This window comes from Gekko japonicus, unplaced genomic scaffold (assembly GCF_001447785.1).
Source record: "Gekko japonicus isolate JY-2015 unplaced genomic scaffold, Gekko_japonicus_V1.1 scaffold661, whole genome shotgun sequence".
NCBI lineage: Eukaryota > Metazoa > Chordata > Lepidosauria > Squamata > Gekkonidae > Gekko > Gekko japonicus.
Window position 1 is genome coordinate 375,623 of NW_015173694.1, and position 21,602 is coordinate 397,224.

Consider the following 21,602-nt stretch of genomic DNA (forward strand, 5'->3'; position numbering starts at 1 on the left):
AAAAAAAAAAAAGCTGCGTGTCAATTGGCTTATTGCATTCAATGGCTCAGAGCTGGTATTACAACTCTTTCTCACGGTGACTCAGAACCGATGATGTCACAGCCAGGGCATCTATGGCAACCCCCGAGAAGAAGGGAGGAGTCATGGGAGGAGGATCTCAGAAGCGGAGCGTCATGTGTTGCCCCTTTTTCCCTTGAGACCTGCCATTGGATAGCAACGCCAAGATGAGCAGTCTTGAAGCCTTCACCTGTCCTGTGGTCGTTGCCGATTCCAGGCAAAGGCTGGCCCCCGAGAAGAAGGGGTCCCATTCGGGTGAACTGAAGAGTTTTTACAGAGTGGAACTGGGTAGGCTTGTAGCAATCCTAGACTTATTCAGTACTAGAATCTTATAGACCCCTGTGGATATCTTACCCTATCTCCCCTCCCCCCCCCCCACAAAGGGTCAGACTCCAGGCTACAAAATCGTCATTCGCTGGAGGGCAGCGTGTGCACATGCAGTTGGAGTTTTGTGCCTCTCACATGTATGCTGGCACTTTTCTACTCACAGCTGGGGCATGCAGGGAAATGTAATAGTCTGGCTGCTTCGCACCTTCTCTCCCCTGAGCTGATAACGAAGCCTGCAGCACTCGTGGATCATTCACCCCCTCAGATTGCCCTATGCAGGGGTCATTTCCTGCAGGAGTGCACAGGAGCGGAGCTCCGGCAGTAAAGAGCCCAGGGGGCGGGCACATGCAACAAGCTCCACCCCCTGTTCCCAGCAGCCTTCAGACAGAGCAAGAAGCAGCCAGGTAAGTTGCAGAGCCCCCCCCCCGCTCCCCAGTCCAAAACAGTCCAGTGGCACCTTTAAGACCAAGTTTTATTCAGGTACAAGCTCTCCCTCCTCTGTGAGGACAGATCTGCACGTCCCCCCCCCCAATAGCTAGCAATCCAAAACAGTCCAGTGGAGCCTGAGTGCTGGCTGTTGCCTTCTGACACACTTCCGGTGATGTCAGGGGCTGTGGCATATGCAAATAAGTTATGCTAATAAATTATGCTAATGAGCTCCTGCACCTCTTTTTCTACGAAATGACCCCTGGCCCTATGGAACTGCTTTCGGTATCGTCGCAAAAACATGTAGCCTCAAAAGGAACATGATTTTTGCAACAGAGCCAACAGTGGATCCATGGGGGCCATTTGAGGAAACAAAAACAGTGCAAGGGGGGAGGAGGCTGAGGCCACTTCTCTCCACCTGCCGTGCTTGCAAGCAGAAAGTGGCCAGGACGCACCTGGGAAGTCAGACTATCCCATTGCCCATGTGGTACAAAACCCTTGTGTCATACTCCGGCAAACAGAAGTACTTTGTAATGAGGAGACCGGCCCTTAAGCCAACCCCCTGCTGACATTCAGCCCCCTGACGGCTCACAAGCAAGAGATGGGAGCTGGTGCCTGCCAGAAAGCAGTCCGAAGAGCATAGATCTTCAGCTAGTGAAGCCACATGGCAGGGAAAAAAACAAATACATGTCTGCTAGGTATTGCAAGAGCCTCCAAACCACCCTCTGTTTACCTGCTGCAAAAGCCATTCTCCACTCTCCAGTCACCACTAAGCAAAGTGACTGGTCTTCCTTCCAGCGTTAATTTCTCCTTTCCTGTCATAGGGTTGCCAGCCTCCAGGTGGTACCTGGAGATCTCCCACTATTACAATTGATCTCCAGACAACCAAGATCACTTTCCCTGGACAAAACGGCTGCTTTGGAGGGTGGACTCTATGGCATTGTACCCCACTGAGGTCCCTCCCCTCCCCAAATTGCCCTCCCCAGGCTACATCCCCCAAATCTCCCGGTATTTCCCAACCTAGAGCTGGCAACCCTACTTTCCAGCAGAGTCCAGATCCTTCTGCTAAATTTGTCTTCCTTCTGTATCATGGTTCTATACCCTCCCCCCTTTCCTATACGAAAGCTTGCAGGTATGACTTTGCTGCTGTTTCATGCTTACATTTTAGACCGCTTGTTTACTGAGGGGGTGTTCAAAGTGATTTGCCACTTAACAAAATGGGTAAGATTGAAAAACATAAACAGTTCAAATGAAATCATTGCTTTCTAAAAGAAAAACAGCACTCCAGAGAACAAAACCAAAACGTGTAGCAGTGTCAGATTAAATGCTACATGAAGACCGGATGGAACAAATGCGCATTCCTTTTATACCAAAAGGCCTCAGTAGAGGGAGCCAGCATGTTTGCCGGTTCCCTGATTCCTCAGTCCATAGAGTTTGCATCTATAATATGAAGACACTGAGTATGTCTGGGGAAGGGTCATGGTTCAGTGGAAGAACCACCTGCTTTGCATGCAGAAAGTCCCAGATTCAATAGTTAGATCAGGCTAGCCTGATTTCGTCAGAGCTTGGAGGCTAAGCAGGGTTGACCCTGACTAATATTTGGATGGGAGACGTCCTAGGAATACCAGGGTTGTGACGCCGAGGCAGGCAATGGCAAACCACCTTTGAACGTCTCTTGCTCTGAAAACCCTACAGGGTTAACATAAATCAGCTGTGGCTTGATGGCAAAAACAACAATATTCTGTTAAAAGCATCAGGTAGCAGGTAATGTGAAAGACCTCTCCCTGACACCCTGGAAAACATTTTGCCAGTCAGAGGAGATACTGCTGACCTGGATAAACCAAGAGTCTGTCTCTGTGATAAGACAGCTTCATGGGTTCTTGTGTGTCCTCCTGTGTTGCGCCTGAGTCCAGTCCAGATGTGTGGCAAATAGTGCTCATCCCTGGAGTTTCTGTCTGCTTTGTCTCTCATTCCAAAACCACTGGACTGTGCTGTGGTGTTCTGGGTCTAGTCTGATTTCTGTGTTTCCCACCCAGATTCAACTCTACTGATTTATACATATAGATACAGATTTTTGTGGTGCAGGGGTTTGGGGGGAGTTCTCACAAGATTAGCAAGGCAAAGCTTTGGGTTGCCAGCTCTGGGTTAGGAAATTCCTGGATATTTGGGGAGGGGGCAGAGCCTGGTGAAAGCAGGGTTTGGGGAGCAGAGTTTGGGGAAAGCAGGGTTTGGGGAGGGAAGGGACGTCAGCTGGGTATAATGCCATACAGTCCACATTCCAAAGCAGCCATTTTCTCAAGGGGAACAGATTTCTCCACATTTCTGGAGATCAGTTGTAATTCCAAGAGATCTCCAGCTAGGGATGCCAAGTGTGAATTCAACCACAGTGGGGGACTCCCAGCAGGCGGCTGGAGCGCACGCGCACACGCAAAGTGCACACATCCACGTCGCCCGGAAGTGACGCGGGCACGCTGGGCACGCTGGGGGCGGGGCCACGACCATCCGAGGGAAAACCATAGAGTTATCCCACGGACGACCGTGGCCCCGCCCCCAGCATGCCCGCATCACTTCCAGGTGACGTGCATGTCGGGGTGGAGTTCCCCCTGGGGCCCGATCCGCCAGCGGCGGGAAATGGGCCTCTGGGGCGGGGATTTCCCCGCCCCCCGGGGGGACTTGGCAAGCCTATCTCCAGCCCCCCCCCCCGAGGTTGGGAATCCTAGCAGTGTAGGCATATCATATCACCACAGCATGCCTGATATCCAGTTGCCAAGTTTCATTTCTTTCTGGCTACAAGAAATTACTGCCACATCTTGTGGGTTTTGGGTTGCCAGACTCTGGGTGGGGCCTGGAGATCTCCTGGAATTACAACTAATGTCCAGACTACAGAGACCAGTGCCCCTGGAAGGAAAAAGGCAGCTTTGGAGGTAGATATGATGGACCCTTCTTCTTCAACACTGTTCCCCACTCTGACTGAGGAACCTCTTGTGTATTTTAATATTAGAATTATAACTTTCTGTGTGTCCCACCCTGTGATAGAGAAATGATTTGGCTTTTGCCCAGGCCAGAGATTTACTGTAACTAAGCAGGAGCCCTCCTATAAATCCCTTTGGAAATGGCACTTGACACCCAGTAAAATTCAACAGAAAGCTTGATTTTATTTAACAGGCACAGTTGAGATAGGAATAGGGCAGGGAACAAGAAGTTGAGGTAACTGTTGCTGTTTAAACAAATTATTATATTTTGAACAGGCAACAGAGTATAGTTGAAGCTTATAGAGACTCAGTTCTTAACTGTGAGAGTTTTGTCTTGGAGATTTCAGCTACAATGTGTCTTAGTTTCCTGGAAGTTAGTACTTTCTTCCTGTATTTAAATACTTTCCATGTGGGATTATAACTTTCCCTTTTATACCCTTGAGGAGTCTAAGACCTTTTCACACAAACCAGGGTCCCTTCTGAGCTGAACCCTCTGAATAACTGGGTAAGAAATATCATCCTTCTTCAAGGAGCAATAATCCTTTTCTGTTTGGCTGGGCTGGCAATTTTCAACCTCCTGTCCAGGCTCTTTTGTCAAACCTAAGCCCCATTTCTGGAGACTGTGAATAAATGGAATTCAGCTAAAGCTGACACTTAGACATTAAGTTCTGATTTCTGAACTTTTCCTCAAAAGTGTTGGTACACAGTCAGGGAAGGAGTTGTGTCCCTTCACTTCTCAAGTGACTTGTCTGTTCCCTTCAGACCGACACACACTCTCCTCCTGACTGGCTATTGCAAAGCCAAAGTCCAAATGAGAACCGACTTCCCCTGACAAGACTGACAAGACTTTGTAAAACTCTCCTCAGCTGGTGCTGACCAATCAGGGGGGGGGGGATGCACGCAGGCAGCAGCCCATCAATCAAACTGTGCTTTACAGTGAGGCATTAACCACTAATTTCTCCACTCTCTGAATCTGATGCACTAAAGCATCCTGGTTTTGGAGGTCAGTTCGTCACAGTAGACTCTACAATATACCATGGATTCTAGGTGAAATCCCTCCCCAAACTCGCCCTTCCATAGGCACTGCCCTCCAGTCTTCAGGAATTTCCCAGTCCAGAGTTGGCAAGCCAACATGGGTTATATATTTAGTTTGTTTAATATATTTTATCAGTAAATGATCTTGGGGCATACGGTACCGTTGAACAGGCAAAGATTATAGGCAGATCTGTAACCTTTTATGTAACAGAAAGAAAAATTCAAAATGTCTGTTCCACAAATGTGGCTCGCAGGTCCCCCGGCCCGAAAAGAACAACACAAGTGAAGTGCCAGAGAGGAGGAAAAGTTCTTAATATGTATTGCAGCAAATAGGAAAACAGTGCTAGACTATAATTGCACACCAAAAACAACTGCTTTCTGACTTTAGCAAGGAAGAACATAAGGTTTTATACCCAATGACATAAGCAAAATGATAACATACAGAAATCTTCATTGGTACAGGTAAAGAGGCATCATTTTTGTGGACATACATTCATTGGTCAGTTACAATAAGAGGTGTAGCTACATAGTATCTTAATTGTTTACTTGACATAGAACAAAGAAGTCTTCTTCACCTTTAACCAAGGATTCTTCATACCAAAGCAAAAAGTATTATTTTCAGATAAGGAATAGAAATCCCCCTTCACCCAGACTCTTTGGAACTTTGCATCAAAACATAGGTAAAGCATATGAACCTTATACTAGAAGTGAGATTAAGTAAATACATTCATGTCTAGACCCTTCCTCCCTTATCCCATTAGCGATACAGTCAAGTTTCATTAAGGCAACCAGACAGCCAAACAGCTACTCCAGCCAAGAAAACTGATAAGAATGTTTACTCCACTCCTTCTCTGTCAGCACAAACCTAAGTCATACTCTGACCTACAAAGGAAAAGCATATTGAACACTTATCCATCTCTGATATTGAAACTTATGAAGACACAAATGTTTGAAAAATAAAAATAAAATTATGAAAATTAAATCGATCTCTTCTAATCCGTGCCACATGTCTGTCTCTTGCATTTCCACCCCACCCTTCTTCCAGGTAACATAAGACAGGTTCTCCTCTCTTCCATTTTACACTCACGACGACCCTGCAAGGTAGGTTAAGCTATGAGAGAGAGCACCTGGTGTGAAGTGCTTTTCTTGAAACACAAACCAGCGCCAAGGTTTCCCCACACACACACACAAACACACCCTTCTGTGGTGAGAGCAAGCCAGACAGACACACTTTGTGTGACTGTATTACTGAGGCTCAAGCCATAAGCACTGACACACCTCCTTTTCCCTCTGTGGCATGGAACAAGTCAGCTTCAGTTCAAAATGGCAGTCAGTCTTCTTTCCCCTTCTGTGTTTTGGGCAGCAGAGACAGCAGCTAGGTGGCCTGGCTCCCACATCTCTTTAGCAACCATAAAATGGCATCCAGCAACAACGGGAGTCCATGGTAGGGTTGCCAGCTCCGGGTTGGGAAATACCTGGAGATGTGGGAGGGTGGAGCCTTAGAAGGGCAGGGTTTGGGGAGAGGAGAGGCTTCAATGGGGTATTAGAGTCCACTTTCCAAAGAATCCGCCTTCCAAAGTGACCATATTCTCCAGGTGAACTTATCTCTGTCACCTGGAGGTCAGATGTAATTGCAGGAGATCTCCAGGCACCACCTGGAGGTGGTCAACCCTAGGCCATGGGTATGACCTTGGTGGCAGCCAGGACTCAGAGTCTTTATCCAAAGGAAAGGGGTTTCATGAAGTTTCTCTTCTCTCCTCCCCACCCCTACCCCAGTTAAAAAAACCCATCTCTGTCACCTGGAGGTCAGATGTAATTGCAGGAGATCTCCAGGCACCACCTGGAGGTGGTCAACCCTAGGCCATGGGTATGACCTTGGTGGCAGCCAGGACTCAGAGTCTTTATCCAAAGGAAAGGGGTTTCATGAAGTTTCTCTTCTCTCCTCCCCACCCCTACCCCAGTTAAAAAAACCCGGTATTGCTACCAACAGTGTGGTTGCTCCTGCTGCTTTCGTAGTTAGCATCTCAGAATAGGGCCTTGGTGACCCAGAATCAAATCCCTACTTAGCCATGAACCTCTCTGAGTGCTCTTTGACTCTCTTCCAGCCTGTCCTACCTCAGTTGAGGATAACATGGAAGAAGGGAGAACCAGATACAGCCCTGAGCTCCATGAAGGACAGGCAGGATCACAACGGCCACTTTGGAAGGTGGACTCTATGGCATTTTACCCCATGGAAGTCCCTCCCCTCCCCAAACCCCGCCCTCCTCAGTCTCCACCCCCAAATCTCCAGGTATTTCCTAACCCATAGCTGGCAACCCTAAATGGTAGATACACGGAGAAACATAAAGAGGCATCATTTTTGTGGACATACATTCATTGGTCAGTTACAATAAGAGGTGTAGCTACATAGTATCTTAATTGTTTACTTGACATAGAACAAAGAAGTCTTCTTCACCTTTAACCAAGGATTCTTCATACCAAAGCAAAAAGTATTATTTTCAGATAAGGAATAGAAATCCCCCTTCACCCAGACTCTTTGGAACTTTGCATCAAAACATAGGTAAAGCATATGAACCTTATACTAGAAGTGAGATTAAGTAAATACATTCATGTCTAGACCCTTCCTCCCTTATCCCATTAGCGATACAGTCAAGTTTCATTAAGGCAACCAGACAGCCAAACAGCTACTCCAGCCAAGAAAACTGATAAGAATGTTTACTCCACTCCTTCTCTGTCAGCACAAACCTAAGTCATACTCTGACCTACAAAGGAAAAGCATATTGAACACTTATCCATCTCTGATATTGAAACTTATGAAGACACAAATGTTTGAAAAATAAAAATAAAATTATGAAAATTAAATCGATCTCTTCTAATCCGTGCCACATGTCTGTCTCTTGCATTTCCACCCCACCCTTCTTCCAGGTAACATAAGACAGGTTCTCCTCTCTTCCATTTTACACTCACGACGACCCTGCAAGGTAGGTTAAGCTATGAGAGAGAGCACCTGGTGTGAAGTGCTTTTCTTGAAACACAAACCAGCGCCAAGGTTTCCCCACACACACACACAAACACACCCTTCTGTGGTGAGAGCAAGCCAGACAGACACACTTTGTGTGACTGTATTACTGAGGCTCAAGCCATAAGCACTGACACACCTCCTTTTCCCTCTGTGGCATGGAACAAGTCAGCTTCAGTTCAAAATGGCAGTCAGTCTTCTTTCCCCTTCTGTGTTTTGGGCAGCAGAGACAGCAGCTAGGTGGCCTGGCTCCCACATCTCTTTAGCAACCATAAAATGGCATCCAGCAACAACGGGAGTCCATGGTAGGGTTGCCAGCTCCGGGTTGGGAAATACCTGGAGATGTGGGAGGGTGGAGCCTTAGAAGGGCAGGGTTTGGGGAGAGGAGAGGCTTCAATGGGGTATTAGAGTCCACTTTCCAAAGAATCCGCCTTCCAAAGTGACCATATTCTCCAGGTGAACTTATCTCTGTCACCTGGAGGTCAGATGTAATTGCAGGAGATCTCCAGGCACCACCTGGAGGTGGTCAACCCTAGGCCATGGGTATGACCTTGGTGGCAGCCAGGACTCAGAGTCTTTATCCAAAGGAAAGGGGTTTCATGAAGTTTCTCTTCTCTCCTCCCCACCCCTACCCCAGTTAAAAAAACCCAGTATTGCTACCAACAGTGTGGTTGCTCCTGCTGCTTTCGTAGTTAGCATCTCAGAATAGGGCCTTGGTGACCCAGAATCAAATCCCTACTTAGCCATGAACCTCTCTGAGTGCTCTTTGACTCTCTTCCAGCCTGTCCTACCTCAGTTGAGGATAACATGGAAGAAGGGAGAACCAGATACAGCCCTGAGCTCCATGAAGGACAGGCAGGATCACAACGGCCACTTTGGAAGGTGGACTCTATGGCATTTTACCCCATGGAAGTCCCTCCCCTCCCCAAACCCCGCCCTCCTCAGTCTCCACCCCCAAATCTCCAGGTATTTCCTAACCCATAGCTGGCAACCCTAAATGGTAGATACACGGAGAAACAGCAGGAATAGTGAAAATAATGGCCTTTTCCTACTATTTTAAACTGTCTGTTTATCCAGAATTCTTTTGTCGTCATTGTTGGGAGGAAGGATATAACTACTTCAAATAAATACATAGTTTATTATCTATCTCCAGGGAAGCATTTTGTTGATACGAAGGCACCAAGTGCTCAGCCCCACCATTACTTCAAGGTTTCGAAGATCCAGGTATGTCACTTCCCCCTTGTATAAGTGCTGGTTGAGGGCCTGACTAACCACTATACAGAAACGTATAATTCCCCTGGGAAAAGCCACTGTGGGATTGGGTTGCCAACTCGTAGAAGGCACTCCAATTTTAGTATATGTGCTGCCGAAGCGAGCACTGTAGAAGGCACTCTTCGGGTGAGGGGTAGAGCTGGCGGGAGGCAGGTCTGCCAATATAGCAGGAGACCTCCTGCCCCCTGCCTCTAGTCACCCGGTGTTGCCCTGTGCAGCAGCAACAGAAATTTGGGGGAGTGGCATTGTGGCAATGCCACAGCCTCACTTCGGAATATGTAACCAGAAGGGATGTCGTGCATCACTGCACCCCTGTAAAAAATATAGAGGTTGGAGGGGTTGCAGCGATGCCTGTTTACATGACTGGAAGTTACAACATGGCATTGCACCCCCCCCCAAGAAAGCTCCCAGATGGCAACTCTAGGTGGAGTCCAGCCACTTGGCAGGGCTGGACCAGTGAAGTCAAGGGGTGGGACTCAGTCACTTATGGTTGCCAGCTTCCAGGTAGGGATGCCAATCCCCAGGTGAGGGCGGGGGAATCCCCCGATTTTGAGGGCTCCTGCCAGCCACCTGGCCAGTGGGGGAAACCCCGCCCACAAGAGCAGCCACTGGCAACCACCCCTCTCCCTCCTCTCCTGCAAGTTTTAAAGGGCCCTCCAGCTGATTGGCTGGAGCACATGGCTCGCCAATCAACCGGAGGGCCCTTGAAAACTTGCAGAAGAGGAGGAAGAGGGGTGGCCGCTGGCCATAAATTTGCAACTGCAAGCGGCAAATTCGCCACTTGGAATTCAGGAGCTGGCAGCCCCCGCTTGTAAAAAGCATTTAAAGGGGGCCGCGGGGGCCTGATCTCCAAGCAGTGAATTTGCCACTTGCAGTTCAGGCTATCTCCTTAATGTGATGACATCACTTCTATGTGATGTCATCATGTTGGGGATGTCCCCTCCCCCTCCAGGGATGCCCCCCAAATTCCCCCACCAGTGGGTGGACAGGCTCTGGCAACCCTACCTCCAGATGGGACCTGGAGATCCTCCAGAATTACAGCTCATCTCCAGACAACAGAGCCCAGTTCCCCTGGAGAAAATGCTTTGGAGGGTGGACTCTATGGGCATTGTACCCCACTGAGATCCCTGTCCTCCCCAGTCTCCATCCCAGATCTCCAGGAGTTTCCCAACCTGGATCTGACAACCCTACCCTGCCATCCCTCACCAGTGGCCAGGGTGAACTTGGCAATCCTAGCTCAGTGGGGTCGAGGAGAAGACCTCATGTACTCAGGGACAGGTTTCTGGGATCAAATGATGGAATGAAAGGGAAAAAGGGTGGAGCTAAGGGAGCAGAAAGCAGGAATTACTAATTCCTTTATGGACCACTTTTCCCCATTATGATCCCATGTGCCAACTAAGGTAATCAAATGTCTCACTTCTGACAGTCTCCTCTGTTTGGGAGGTCTGTTCAACTACAGTCTGTGCATGCTTATTTTCAGTGGCTGTGTGCCCATTCTTTGGAACAGCCTGCTAGATTATGGTACAGAAAGCTCTTACACTCTCTTTTTATCATAAAAGGTGCAAAGTGGAATTATTTAGACACACCTTCGGCAAAAATAACTAATGGTCATCTCTGGCATCTGGTAGTGACAATACTGCCCTCTTAACTTGATGCATTTGAATTCATGTGTTGAACTTTTTTATTTTAAACACCATGTTCTTATTTGTGTATGTTCATAATTTGAAAGCTACCTTGGGCATTGTGGAAAGGCTGTACACCAGGTGTTGGAAATCTAAGCGGATTCTCCAGGTGCTAATTCTTTTCCTTGTGTTGTAATGTTGTTACTGGTAGTGGCACTGTGTTTGTTTTTCCTGCATGGTTCCATAACAGTTTGATAATAAGTGTGTCATGGGTGGGATGGTAAAAAGAGGAGAAGAATGTTCTGCTTGCAAGAATTGGGTACCAAAAAAATGAGCATTTATGATTCCTATCCCTGGGAAGAAAGAAATTGTGTGATAACATCTGAAACCTGTGCTGTCTCATTCTACAGGAAGCCCAAAAGAGGATTAGTCTAATTGAAAGAGAAAACAAGAGCATCTCAACACGTCTGGCTGATATTTATCGTGGGTCAGGCATGGTAGACTGCTGGAACCACTATGTAAAGAAGAGGTCAGTGCCAAGCCACATCCCCTTGCAAGGTTACCAACCTCCAGTTGTGGCCTGGAGTTCTCCAGACTACAGAAAACACTTCCCCTGGAGAAAATGGCAGCTTTGGAGGACAAACTGTGTGGTATACCATAGATTCCATGTGAACTCCCTCCCCTCCCCAAACTCTGCCCCCCCCATGCTCCAGAAATTTCCCAAGTTTATTTATTTATTTAAAATGTTCATCAGCCACCTTTCTTCCTCATGGAACTCAAGGTGGCTTATTACGATATTCATACAATAAATAAGATGGATTGCATAAAAAACATAAAACAAAAAACCAAAATTTAAAATCATCGTTCAGGGCTGCTTTAATCGAATGCAGGCCTAAATAAGACCATCTTCAGTTGCCTCCCTGAGGAGGTTGTTCCACAATTGTGGGGCTCTCCCTGAAAAGGCTCTCTCTCAAGTACCCACCAGATTAGTTTCATTGATCGGTGGGACGGTTGGGAGCATAGGCGTAATCTTCGTGGGGAGGGCTTCAGCCTCCGCCGAAATTTTCAGGAAGGTGCTCAGCCTCCCCCGGGAGCCACCCTTGCAATGCCTCTGGCCCAGCCCCCCCCCCCCGGGAAATTGGAAAGTCTACACCCTTGGTCAGGAGAGCCTCCTCCCATGATCTTAATTCCCAAGCCAGAATGTATGGGAGAAGGCGTATTCTTCTGCTCTCTACTTCAGACAAGCAGGCCCTGTAACTGTTGGATAGGGAAATGACCCGTTCATAAGGACGCCATTATATATTTCTTGACAGACTGCTCCCTCGTCTCCTCTTGATTTTGTTTTCCCTTTATGAGAATGCCAATAGACAGAATTATTGATCTCATAACTACAAGTTCTCACTTCATCATAAGTGACGGAAGTGGCATAAAACGTATCCTTTTAAATGCACTTGCTGAAAGCTCCCCCCCCCCCCAAAAAATACTTTCCTATCCAAAAGAGAACTGACATTAACATAAATGGCACAAAGTCCATCTGGACATCATTCTCACACCTGTAAGGCGCATTTTCAGAATAACTGCAGCTGCAGACGCTACTGCACTCATTCAGGGAGACTTGCCTCAAGATTTTCTGGGATTGCAGGACATGAGGGATCCTGAGACAGACCTTTTCTGGATCCAGGTTGGAAATATGGGTGAAAGTAAGCCAGTACGGGCTGGTATAAGAACATAAGAAGAGCACTGCTGGATCAGACCAGTGGTCTGTGTAGTCCAGCATCTTGTCTCACAGTGACCAACCAGTTCCTCTGGAGGGCCAACAACAGGGCAGAGAGGCCAAGGCCTGCCCGAAGTCGCTTCCTGGCACTGGGATTCAGAGGCTAACTGCCTCTGAACATGGAGGTTTCCTTTAGTCACCATGGCTAATAGCCACTGATAGACCTGTGCTCCGTGAATCTGTCTAATCCCCTTTTAAAGCCATCTATGCCTGTGGCCATCACTATATCCTCTGGCAGAGAATTCCACATTTTAATCACTTGCTGCATAAAGAAGTATTTCCTTTTGCCCGCCCTGAATCTACTACCCATTGGATGCCCTCAATTTCTAGTATTTTGGGAGAGGAAGAAAAAGTTATCTTTGGCCCCAGTCACACGGAGCATTTGCCGCGCTGAAGGCACGATTCTCCCACGGAGTTTTCCGGCGCGATCACACCAGAACATCTGGGAGGCGTAGAGCTCCTGTGGCGTCCCACCGAAGATGCGCATTAAAAAAGCAGAGGTCATTTCGGGGGGATCGCAGTTCCCCCGGGTGAGGTACGGGGGCGGGGCACATGACGAAGCCCCGCCCCCTGCTTCCGGCCACCCCGCTTCCGGCCCTCATTCAGCCAGGAGGAGGCAGGAGAAGAGGGAGGGTAAGTTGCTTCCTCCCTGCCTCTCCCCACCTCTGCCTGCCTGGGGCCAGGGAGGGCCTTCGCGGGGCTTCCTTGCACTCCCGCCGGCCTTGCAGGTCCACCGCCGGGCCCCTCATGGGGCTCTGCAGTGGAGTTGCAAGGCCGGCGACGGCGGCCGGGACCATTGGGGGCAGGGGGTGTGGCATATGCATCACTTCCGGTGATGTCAGGGGGTGTGGCAAAAGCTAATGAGATGCTAATGAGTTCCCCTAGCTCTTTTTCTACGAAACGACCCCTGTAAAAAAGTACCTGGGATGACCTACTGGCAAATGGTTTGCCATGTGCTGCATGCGGATTCCCCTGGTTTGATTGCGCCAGCGCACAGCTTTCTCCCCCATCATCCTGTTGCATCTGAATGCATAATCATGGATCAAACTGCAACGGGGCAAATAGCCACGCCTCCCCACCCTCCATGTTATCCGGCCCGTGTGACTGGGGCCTTTGTCAACTCTGTCCAGCCTGTGCATAATTGTATAAACCTCTATTGTCCCCCCCCCCAGGAAGTACTGCTAAGAAAGTGACCAAAGTGGTACTTTCCATTTTCTGCTTTGAGTCTCCCCAAGGGATAAAGTACCAGTAAAAACTGTAAGTGACTTTTAACCCTGGCCGGAAGCTCATGACTGCATAAAAATTCCATTTCATTTTATGGTTTCATTCCATATCCTTTGGCTCTTCAATACATCAAGAAGCTTAGATTTTTCTTCTTCCCAAACTCGTGTCCTCCGCCTGTATTTCATCTAGATGAAGCCAACCTCTTGCCCCCTGCTTCCCCCAGGGCTTCTCTGTATAATTGCCCCCAGAATCTGATAAGTGGGACCTGTTCGGGTTTTGCAGTCCACTCCGACAGCAGCAGAACCGGGAGCTTGTGAGGATAACCGTGGAGAACCAGGGCATCCTGAAGAGGATCAGAGATCGTAAGCCGACCTATGACAGGAAGCAATCCGAGATAGACTGGCAGGCAAGTGCAACCTTGGCCACCTTTCTCAAAATGAAGCTTATTTTTCTGATCATGGTAGTCAAAAGGATTCTAATGCCTAACTGGTTGTAAGGGTAGCTTTCCCACAATGCTGCACGTGCATCACAACATGTAAACCGGGAGTGCCCAACATGGTGCCTGCAGTTGTCATGGCACCCACCAACACCTTTTCTGGTGTCCACCAAGCAGGTCTGTAGCCAGGATTTTTAAAGTTAGGGGGCATTTACATTTCTTAGAGGGCACTGGCTAATCGAATTAAAGGAATACCCAGCTCCTTCCCCGCACCTGCTGCCGCTCAGGGGCCCTGGGCTGGATGGGAAGTCAGGGGGCCTTGCCAGTAAGTAAGGGGGCCTAGCCCCGAGATGCCCCACTTTAGCTATGGGTAGGGTTGCCAAGTCTATCTTCACCGGGAGCGGGGGGCTGCCAGCCGGCATCTTGTGCGCACGCACGTCACCTGGAAGTGACGGGAGGACGCCAGGCACGCTGGGGGCGGGGCCACGGCCATACAAGGGGAAACTATAGAGTTTTCCCTTCTATGGCCGTGGCCCCACCCCCAGCGTGCCCAGTGTGCCCACGTCACTTCCAGGTGACGCGCACGTTGGGGTGGAGTTCCCCCCGGGGCCCAATCCGGCGGCACCGGGGAACAGGCCTCTGGGCGGGTGTTTCCCCGCCCCCCGGGGGGACTTGGGATCCCTAGCTACGGGCCTGCCACCAAGTGTGTTTAGAAAATGTGGGGGTTATTTTGCCCAGCAAGGCTTCTGATTGAGCATTGGAAATTTGATTGGCTCTACATATTTTTAAATATGTTACTTTGGCAGCAGCTGCTACCACAGCAGGAGGATCTTCACTGTATGACTCAAGGTAAGCTGCAGCAGCCATTTTGTGGGTGGCTCCACCTCTGTGGCAGCCATTTTGTGGCTGCACTGACCACACTGTATCAGAATCCCAAAGGTGCCTGCAGGCTCAAAAAGGTTGGGGACCCCTGATGTAAACAGTATAGTGAGGAGAGACAGTCATCCATGTCTTTATTTGGTTATTTATTTATGCATATTCATACAATTATGTTATGTTAATGGAATTTAATGCAGTTGCATAGATCTTCTGCCTGGGTAGTGACCAGACCCATACCTGCATAGATTTCTCAAGAGCATAAAAAGAGTCCTGCTTGATCAGACCAGGGGTCTATCTAGACCAGCATCATGTTTTAGTCAATGGCCAACCAGTTGTCCTGGAGGACCAACAAACAAGGCGTAGAAGCCAAGGCCTTCATCTGATATTGCCTCTTGGTGGCTGCGTCGTGTACTGCTAGATTCCCTGATAGGTCACACACATGGCAAAGACATGGCTCTTCAGTTTCCTGCGGCTTTCTTTCAGCCAAGGATCACCTGACTGTAGCTCTAGGATCTGAAATCTAGGATTCTGAGAATCGAGGGCCTTGTTTTGAGAACAGAGCTCATTCCTGAAACGTGTGTCATGGTAAATGATTCTGAGCACGTCCAGAACATCTCGATTTCTCTCCTGCCCCAATCTTGGTGATTAGAGTGAAGGGCATCCAAGTCAGAGGTTACATTCAAAGGCAGATTTGTCCTGTTTAATTTTAGGGCTAATGAGATAGTTATGGGGGATGTATCATTACTGGTGGTCCACAGTTGCCTGGTAACACCTTACACCACAAAGCATGATGGGACATCCTCACACTCAGCATTTCTATGCCCCAGATGCTGTCATTGGTTGTTTCTCACAGAAAGTGAGGCAACATGTAAGGTGGCAATGCCACATCAGGCATTTCTCCCATTAGACTGCACGGCAATATTGAGATATAGGCCGGAGAAGGCCGCATATCCTTTGTTAGGCCTTCAGACTTCTAGTAAAAGCAGATTCTTTACATACAGTTTTTAAAAACACACAAAAACAACACTGAGTGGATCAGTCAGCTCTGCGGCTAACAAAGAAGGACAGTTAATTAACTTTCCAGTCCTAGCAGTAGATGTTTAATCTTTACATTTCCAAATAAAAACAGGACCTTTGGAGCGCAATTAATTTTGTAATTTTCCCTCAGCGTTTGCAGAATGTGATAATCCGGTGGGGCAATTTCTGAAGCTCGTGCGTGGGCGAGAAAGTGTTCCAACCCTGTTATTAGCAGAGGGGTGGGGGGGTTATGCCGGGTTTGTATCCCACGTGTCACGTTGCAAAGGCTCCCCTTCATCTTTCCCCCCTTCCCTCTCCCCGTTCATTATTGCAAAAAAGTTGCCTGCACTAATTTCTTTGTCAACAGAGTTAAAAATCTGTCCCCAAAGTCAGGCGACGACATCTCAGCCGTGACAACAAGCCTCCCACAGATGGAGAGAGGGGGGAAAGCAGATGGCACAGCTGCAACCTTTCTCTTAGCACAAAAGTTACCATCTCTTTGTCTCTCGTGTAAATCTGGAGAGTGAAAGGATGCTTTCTCACACATTTGGAAGAAACTCCAAGGGGTCGTCTAGTCAGGGAGCCAGCGTGGTATAGTGGTTAAGAGCAGTGGACTCTAATCTGAAGAACTGGGTTTGATTCCCCACTCCTCCACATGAAGCCTGCTGGGTGACCTTGGGCCAGTCACAGTTCTAAGAACTCTCTCAGCCCCACCAGCCTCCCAAGGTGCCTGTTGTGGGGAGAGGAAGCGAAAGAGATTGTAAGCTACTTTGAGACTCCTAAAGGTATAAAACCTTAAGGGGTATAAAAATCAACTCTTCTTGTTGTTCTCCAGTTTCCAGTGATCCTTGCCACCTTGGCACCGATGGGTACCATGCCGCCCACCAATAGGTTTCCTGGTAGGGCTACCAACTCTACCCTATGGAGGGGGGAATTCAGGAGGGATTTCATCTAGAATAAATAGGAGGAGGAGATTGGATTTATACCCCACCCTTCACTCAGAGTCTCAAGGTGGTTTACAATCTCCTTCCTTTCCTCCCCCCACTACAAGACACCCTGTGAGGTAGGTGGGACTGAGAGAGCTCAGACAGAAACTGCTCTTGAGAGAACAGCTCTGAGAGAACTTGTGACTGACCTAAGGTCGCCCAGCAGCTGAATGTGTAGGAGTGGTGGATCAAACCCAGTTCTCCAGATTAGAGTCCACCGTTTTTAAGCACTACACCAAACCATAAAGTCCACCTAGAACTGCAATTTTCTCCAGGGGAACTGATCTCTATAGTCTGAAGATTAGTTGTAACTCCAGGAGAACTGCAGGCCCCACTTGGAGGTTGGCAAGCCTATTTCCTGACAGCCATTGACTTCTTCCCTGTAGCATCTCTTTTCCCTAACCAAATAGCCAGTTCTGGCTTTTCCCCACCTCATTGGAGCCGGAGGTGCTCTACGAAGAACCCAGGAAGCACCACCTTTGGGTTTGTCAGGAACACTCATTCAGAAAACTTTCCTCCAAGGTATGAATATATTTCGCTTGAGACCTCCCAGTGTTTTGTGACTGGCCCTAGCACTAGGATTGTCAACTCTGACTTGGAAAATTCTTGAAGATTTGGATGGCATTTTGGGAGGGGAGAGAGCTCATCAGCGATGTGATGCTATACAGCCCATCTTCTAGGGTTGACAGGTCCTACCTGGCTGCCAGCAGGGGGTTGCAGGGTCTGTCCCGGGATCTTCTGGCATGCTTGCCATGATGACGTCACCCGGAAGTGACGTCATCATGTTGCCGCCATCGGGGGTGACGCTCTAGCTTTTGGGCAAAACTCTATGGTTTGAGCCCAATTTTACCATAGGTTTGCAAAAAAACTAGACCGCCCCCCCCCCATCAGTGACATGATGACGTCACTTCTGGGTGATGTCATCACATTGCGTTGGGGGCCATTTGTGGGCAGGGCTCCCCACACCGGCCAGCTGGTCGGCGACAGAAAGAGGCCCACAAAAGTGGGATAAAGTTCGCCCAGACCAGGAGCCTGGCAACCCTACCATTTTTGGGAACTGATCTTAATAATCTGGGAATCAACTGTAATTCCAGAACACCAGGCCCCACCTGGACATTTGCAACCCTAGCCAGCACCCCATGGCAGCCATTTTGTAATTGGCTTTAGTCCGCATGGCAGCCAATTTGTGATTAGTCCTGGCCCATGGCAGCCATTTTGTGATTGGCCTAAGCTCTCATGGCTTAATAGGGTTGCCAACCTCCAGGTGGGGCCTAAAGATCCCCCAGAATTACAACTGATTAAATATCAATATTCCTAAATATCACTGTTGACTAATTTGTGCCCTTGGTTCTTTTCACCCCCACAGAATTCAAGAAAATACCTTAGGAATAGCACCCGCTTTCTACTCTCGGCCAGCGATTAGGTATGGAGCATCATCCAGATCGACCAACAAGGGGTTTTCTTTGTGTGTGTGGTATGTATATGTAGAAAAAGATTAGGACGGGGGAGCAATCTTTTGAGAGTACACACAGTGCTTTGGGGGGGGGGGTGACAGTCAGTAATTGGAGAGAGAAAATGATAAGCAGTAAGTCATAAGTACACAATTAAATGGGCAGGATCAGGAGTCACTGATTTTTTTGGTATTCATTCAGTGAACAGAATCCATCTACAAGACTGAGTCCGTGCCTGCACAGACCTGCCAAGGGCACATAGACAAAAGCTTGCTAGCTGGGGGATAGGAAAACCATATCAAGAAATGGAATCACGCCTGTAGAACTGAATGCCTCATGCCATGAGGATTCCCATGCTGCAGCCTGCATACAACAACTGCCCATAGGCAATTAACATTAGCTAAGGAGAGAAAATGTTTTGCTAATAGCCTCAAGAAAAAAAATTAAGTTAAATACTACAAGTTCTTATGATGGAGGAGGAGATTGGATTTATACCCTGCCCTTCACTTTGAGTCTCAGAGCGGCTTACAAACTCCTTTCCCTTCCCCTCCCCACAACAGGCACCCTGTGAGGTAGGTGGGGCTGAGAGGGCTCTTTTGAGAACCGCTCCTGAGAGAACAGCTCTGAGAGAACTTGTGACTGACCCAAGGTCACACCAGCAGCTGCAAGTGGAGGAGTGGGAAATCAAACCCGGTTCTCCCAGATTAGAGTCTGCACACTTAACCAGTACACCAAACTAGCTCTCGATAGCCAATTAACATTTCAGCACTTCCCCCCCACCACCACTTTTTTTTTTTTTGATGCAGCAAAAATCCCACAAGGTGGCTTTAGTGTATATATTTCACTTGGTAAATACGCTGTTTGCTCCAGCATGGGGAAGCAGATAGGAGACACGATTTATCCAGTTGCTCCATAGACATAGAAAGTGTGAACACTCTGTCTCTCTCTCTCATACACATGCCATCAGTCGGTAACACATTCATGCTTACAGAATTGTGCATCAGAGCAAACACATGGGAGAAATTGCACAAATCAAACAGCCCCATACAATAATGGTGGATGTGATACTGTAAGCATGGTAGGAGTCTATCCAGTAACATCTGCGAGGGCCTGTGTACGAAAGGGGCCAATAGGAACATCTGTGGCATAACAAGAAACATTTGCAGTCTTCCTCTTGCAAATGTCACAGAGGATGCCTGGGATCTGGAGGGAAGACAAGGGCTTGACCCGCATTCCCTCGGGACTGGCTGTTTCTTTCAGCAACTTCATCCCTTGACTCCAGGACCTTAGGCATTAGGCTCTATCAAAAAGCTCTGGAACAGCTTAGGGAGCAAAGGAAGGTCTGGACTATGCTTTGGGCATGGCAAGGACTGTGGCTTCTGCTGCAGAGAGAATCTTTCTCCCAATGCTCAGCCTTTGAGCTGCAGATGAGCCTTCGATGCTGGGTCCTGGCTCTGATTTAATCAAAACCCTGGCCCCGGTCACACGGGCCAGATAACGCGGGGGTGAGACGTGGCTGTTTGCCCTGGAGCAAAGTAAAGCACGGCAGCAGGATCACACGTCCCATGGAGTTCCCGTGGTTAAGCTGGTAGGTGCTGATCACACGGCTATCCTGAAGCCCAGCAAAGAAGCGGGGCAGCACGATCACACCGGCAATCACTAGGTGCCACTTCCGTGGCAAACGGGATTTTTTTTCTCACCAAAGTTTGCGCATGTGCATGATCGAGCAAGCACATCCTGTGGAGACAAAAAAAACCCCCCATCCGGTTTGCGATGGGACATGGACAGGCACCCGATGCCATGGGATTCGAGCGGAAACGCGATCAGACGCGCGCCCTTGCCCCGCGATTTCCGGAAACTATTACATTGTATGCGGTAGTTTTTTACTCCACATCTTCGGCGGGAAGCCACGGGTTAGCCACGGGTGAACTACACTTCCCAGATGTTGCGGTGTGATCGCGCACCGAAAATCTGCCTATCATCCGTGTCTTTAGCACGGCAACTTCTCCGTGTGAACAGGACCCCTTTTAATTAAAACCCTTTTTCTTTGCGCTTCTGAATCGCAGTAGGGTACTGTTTAAAATTTCTGCAGCACTTCCACCAGTGCCGCGCTCCCCCCCCTACACACACACGCACTTTTTCTCCACTATAGCAGTAGACCAATATAGCACTTTAGTGCCACAGCAGCACCATTGAGATACATTGAGAAGTGCTATATTGGTCTAGTGCTATAGCACCCAACTTAGAACGTTAAAAAAAGTTCAAGGATGATCGTGTTGCAAAAAAGGGTGGGGGAAAGCACAGCACTGTTTGAAATAGCCAGATCACTTTAGAGATGGCTCATTAACTAAGTGAAATTCGCTCTGTGAAACCTCTGTCCTTGTATCGCTTTACTCAGAACTGGGTCAACAACGAATAACATCTGGTTTAGAATGGTAATGTGAAAGGGGCCTGTATCTGCCCAATTCCACTTTAAAGACATCTATGATAACGGTTACAGCTATGTCCACTGGCAGTGAACTGTCCAATTTGATTACTCGTTGGGTAAAGCGTTTTGCTTGACCTCATCCTATTGCCTGCTAACTTCATTGGGTGCCACCAAGTGCTAGTATTATGGGAGAGGAAGAACAGGCTCTCTCCACTTTCTCCACCCTGTGCATCATTTTATAAACTTCTATCAAGCACCCATCCCCTCCGCGCCCCCCCGCCATGTTGCCATTTTCCTTTCAGCAGGAGCAAGCCTTCCTTCCTAATATTTCCTTTCTTCATGTTTTGCAGGAAGTTAAGTTACACAAGGAGACAAGAAGTCCTTTGGTGCCACTCGAAACCTAACAGTCAGCTGACAGTAGAAACACCTGGCCACTATGTTAGGACTTTAGAATAAAAACACAAGGTTCTGAATCTATGTATCTTGTGTTGCTTCCTCCACTTCTCAAGTGCGCATGCACACACACACACACACACTTTCAGGATTTGTCGAAAAGTATGAACAGAAACATTTGAGCTAGAAAAAACTCTAGTCTGTCACAGTCCTCCCCAGAGAAAGCAAATCCTTGGAACGCGACAGAAAACAAAACACCTGCCACCAAATTTCTCTCCCATATG

The 21,602-nt window shown here is 48.3% G+C and overlaps 1 protein-coding gene across 1 annotated transcript; it reads left to right on the forward strand.

The window, feature by feature from the left end:
- The first annotated feature begins 224 nt into the window (after positions 1-224).
- LOC107120460 (chromosome unknown open reading frame, human C17orf105) lies at positions 225-18,469 on the forward strand. The gene is made up of 5 exons (XM_015423165.1): positions 225-345; positions 8,990-9,060; positions 11,141-11,259; positions 14,011-14,134; positions 18,413-18,469. Exons 1-5 carry the CDS (start codon positions 225-227, stop codon positions 18,467-18,469), a joined length of 492 nt encoding a protein of 163 aa, XP_015278651.1.
- The last annotated feature ends 3,133 nt before the right edge of the window (positions 18,470-21,602 follow it).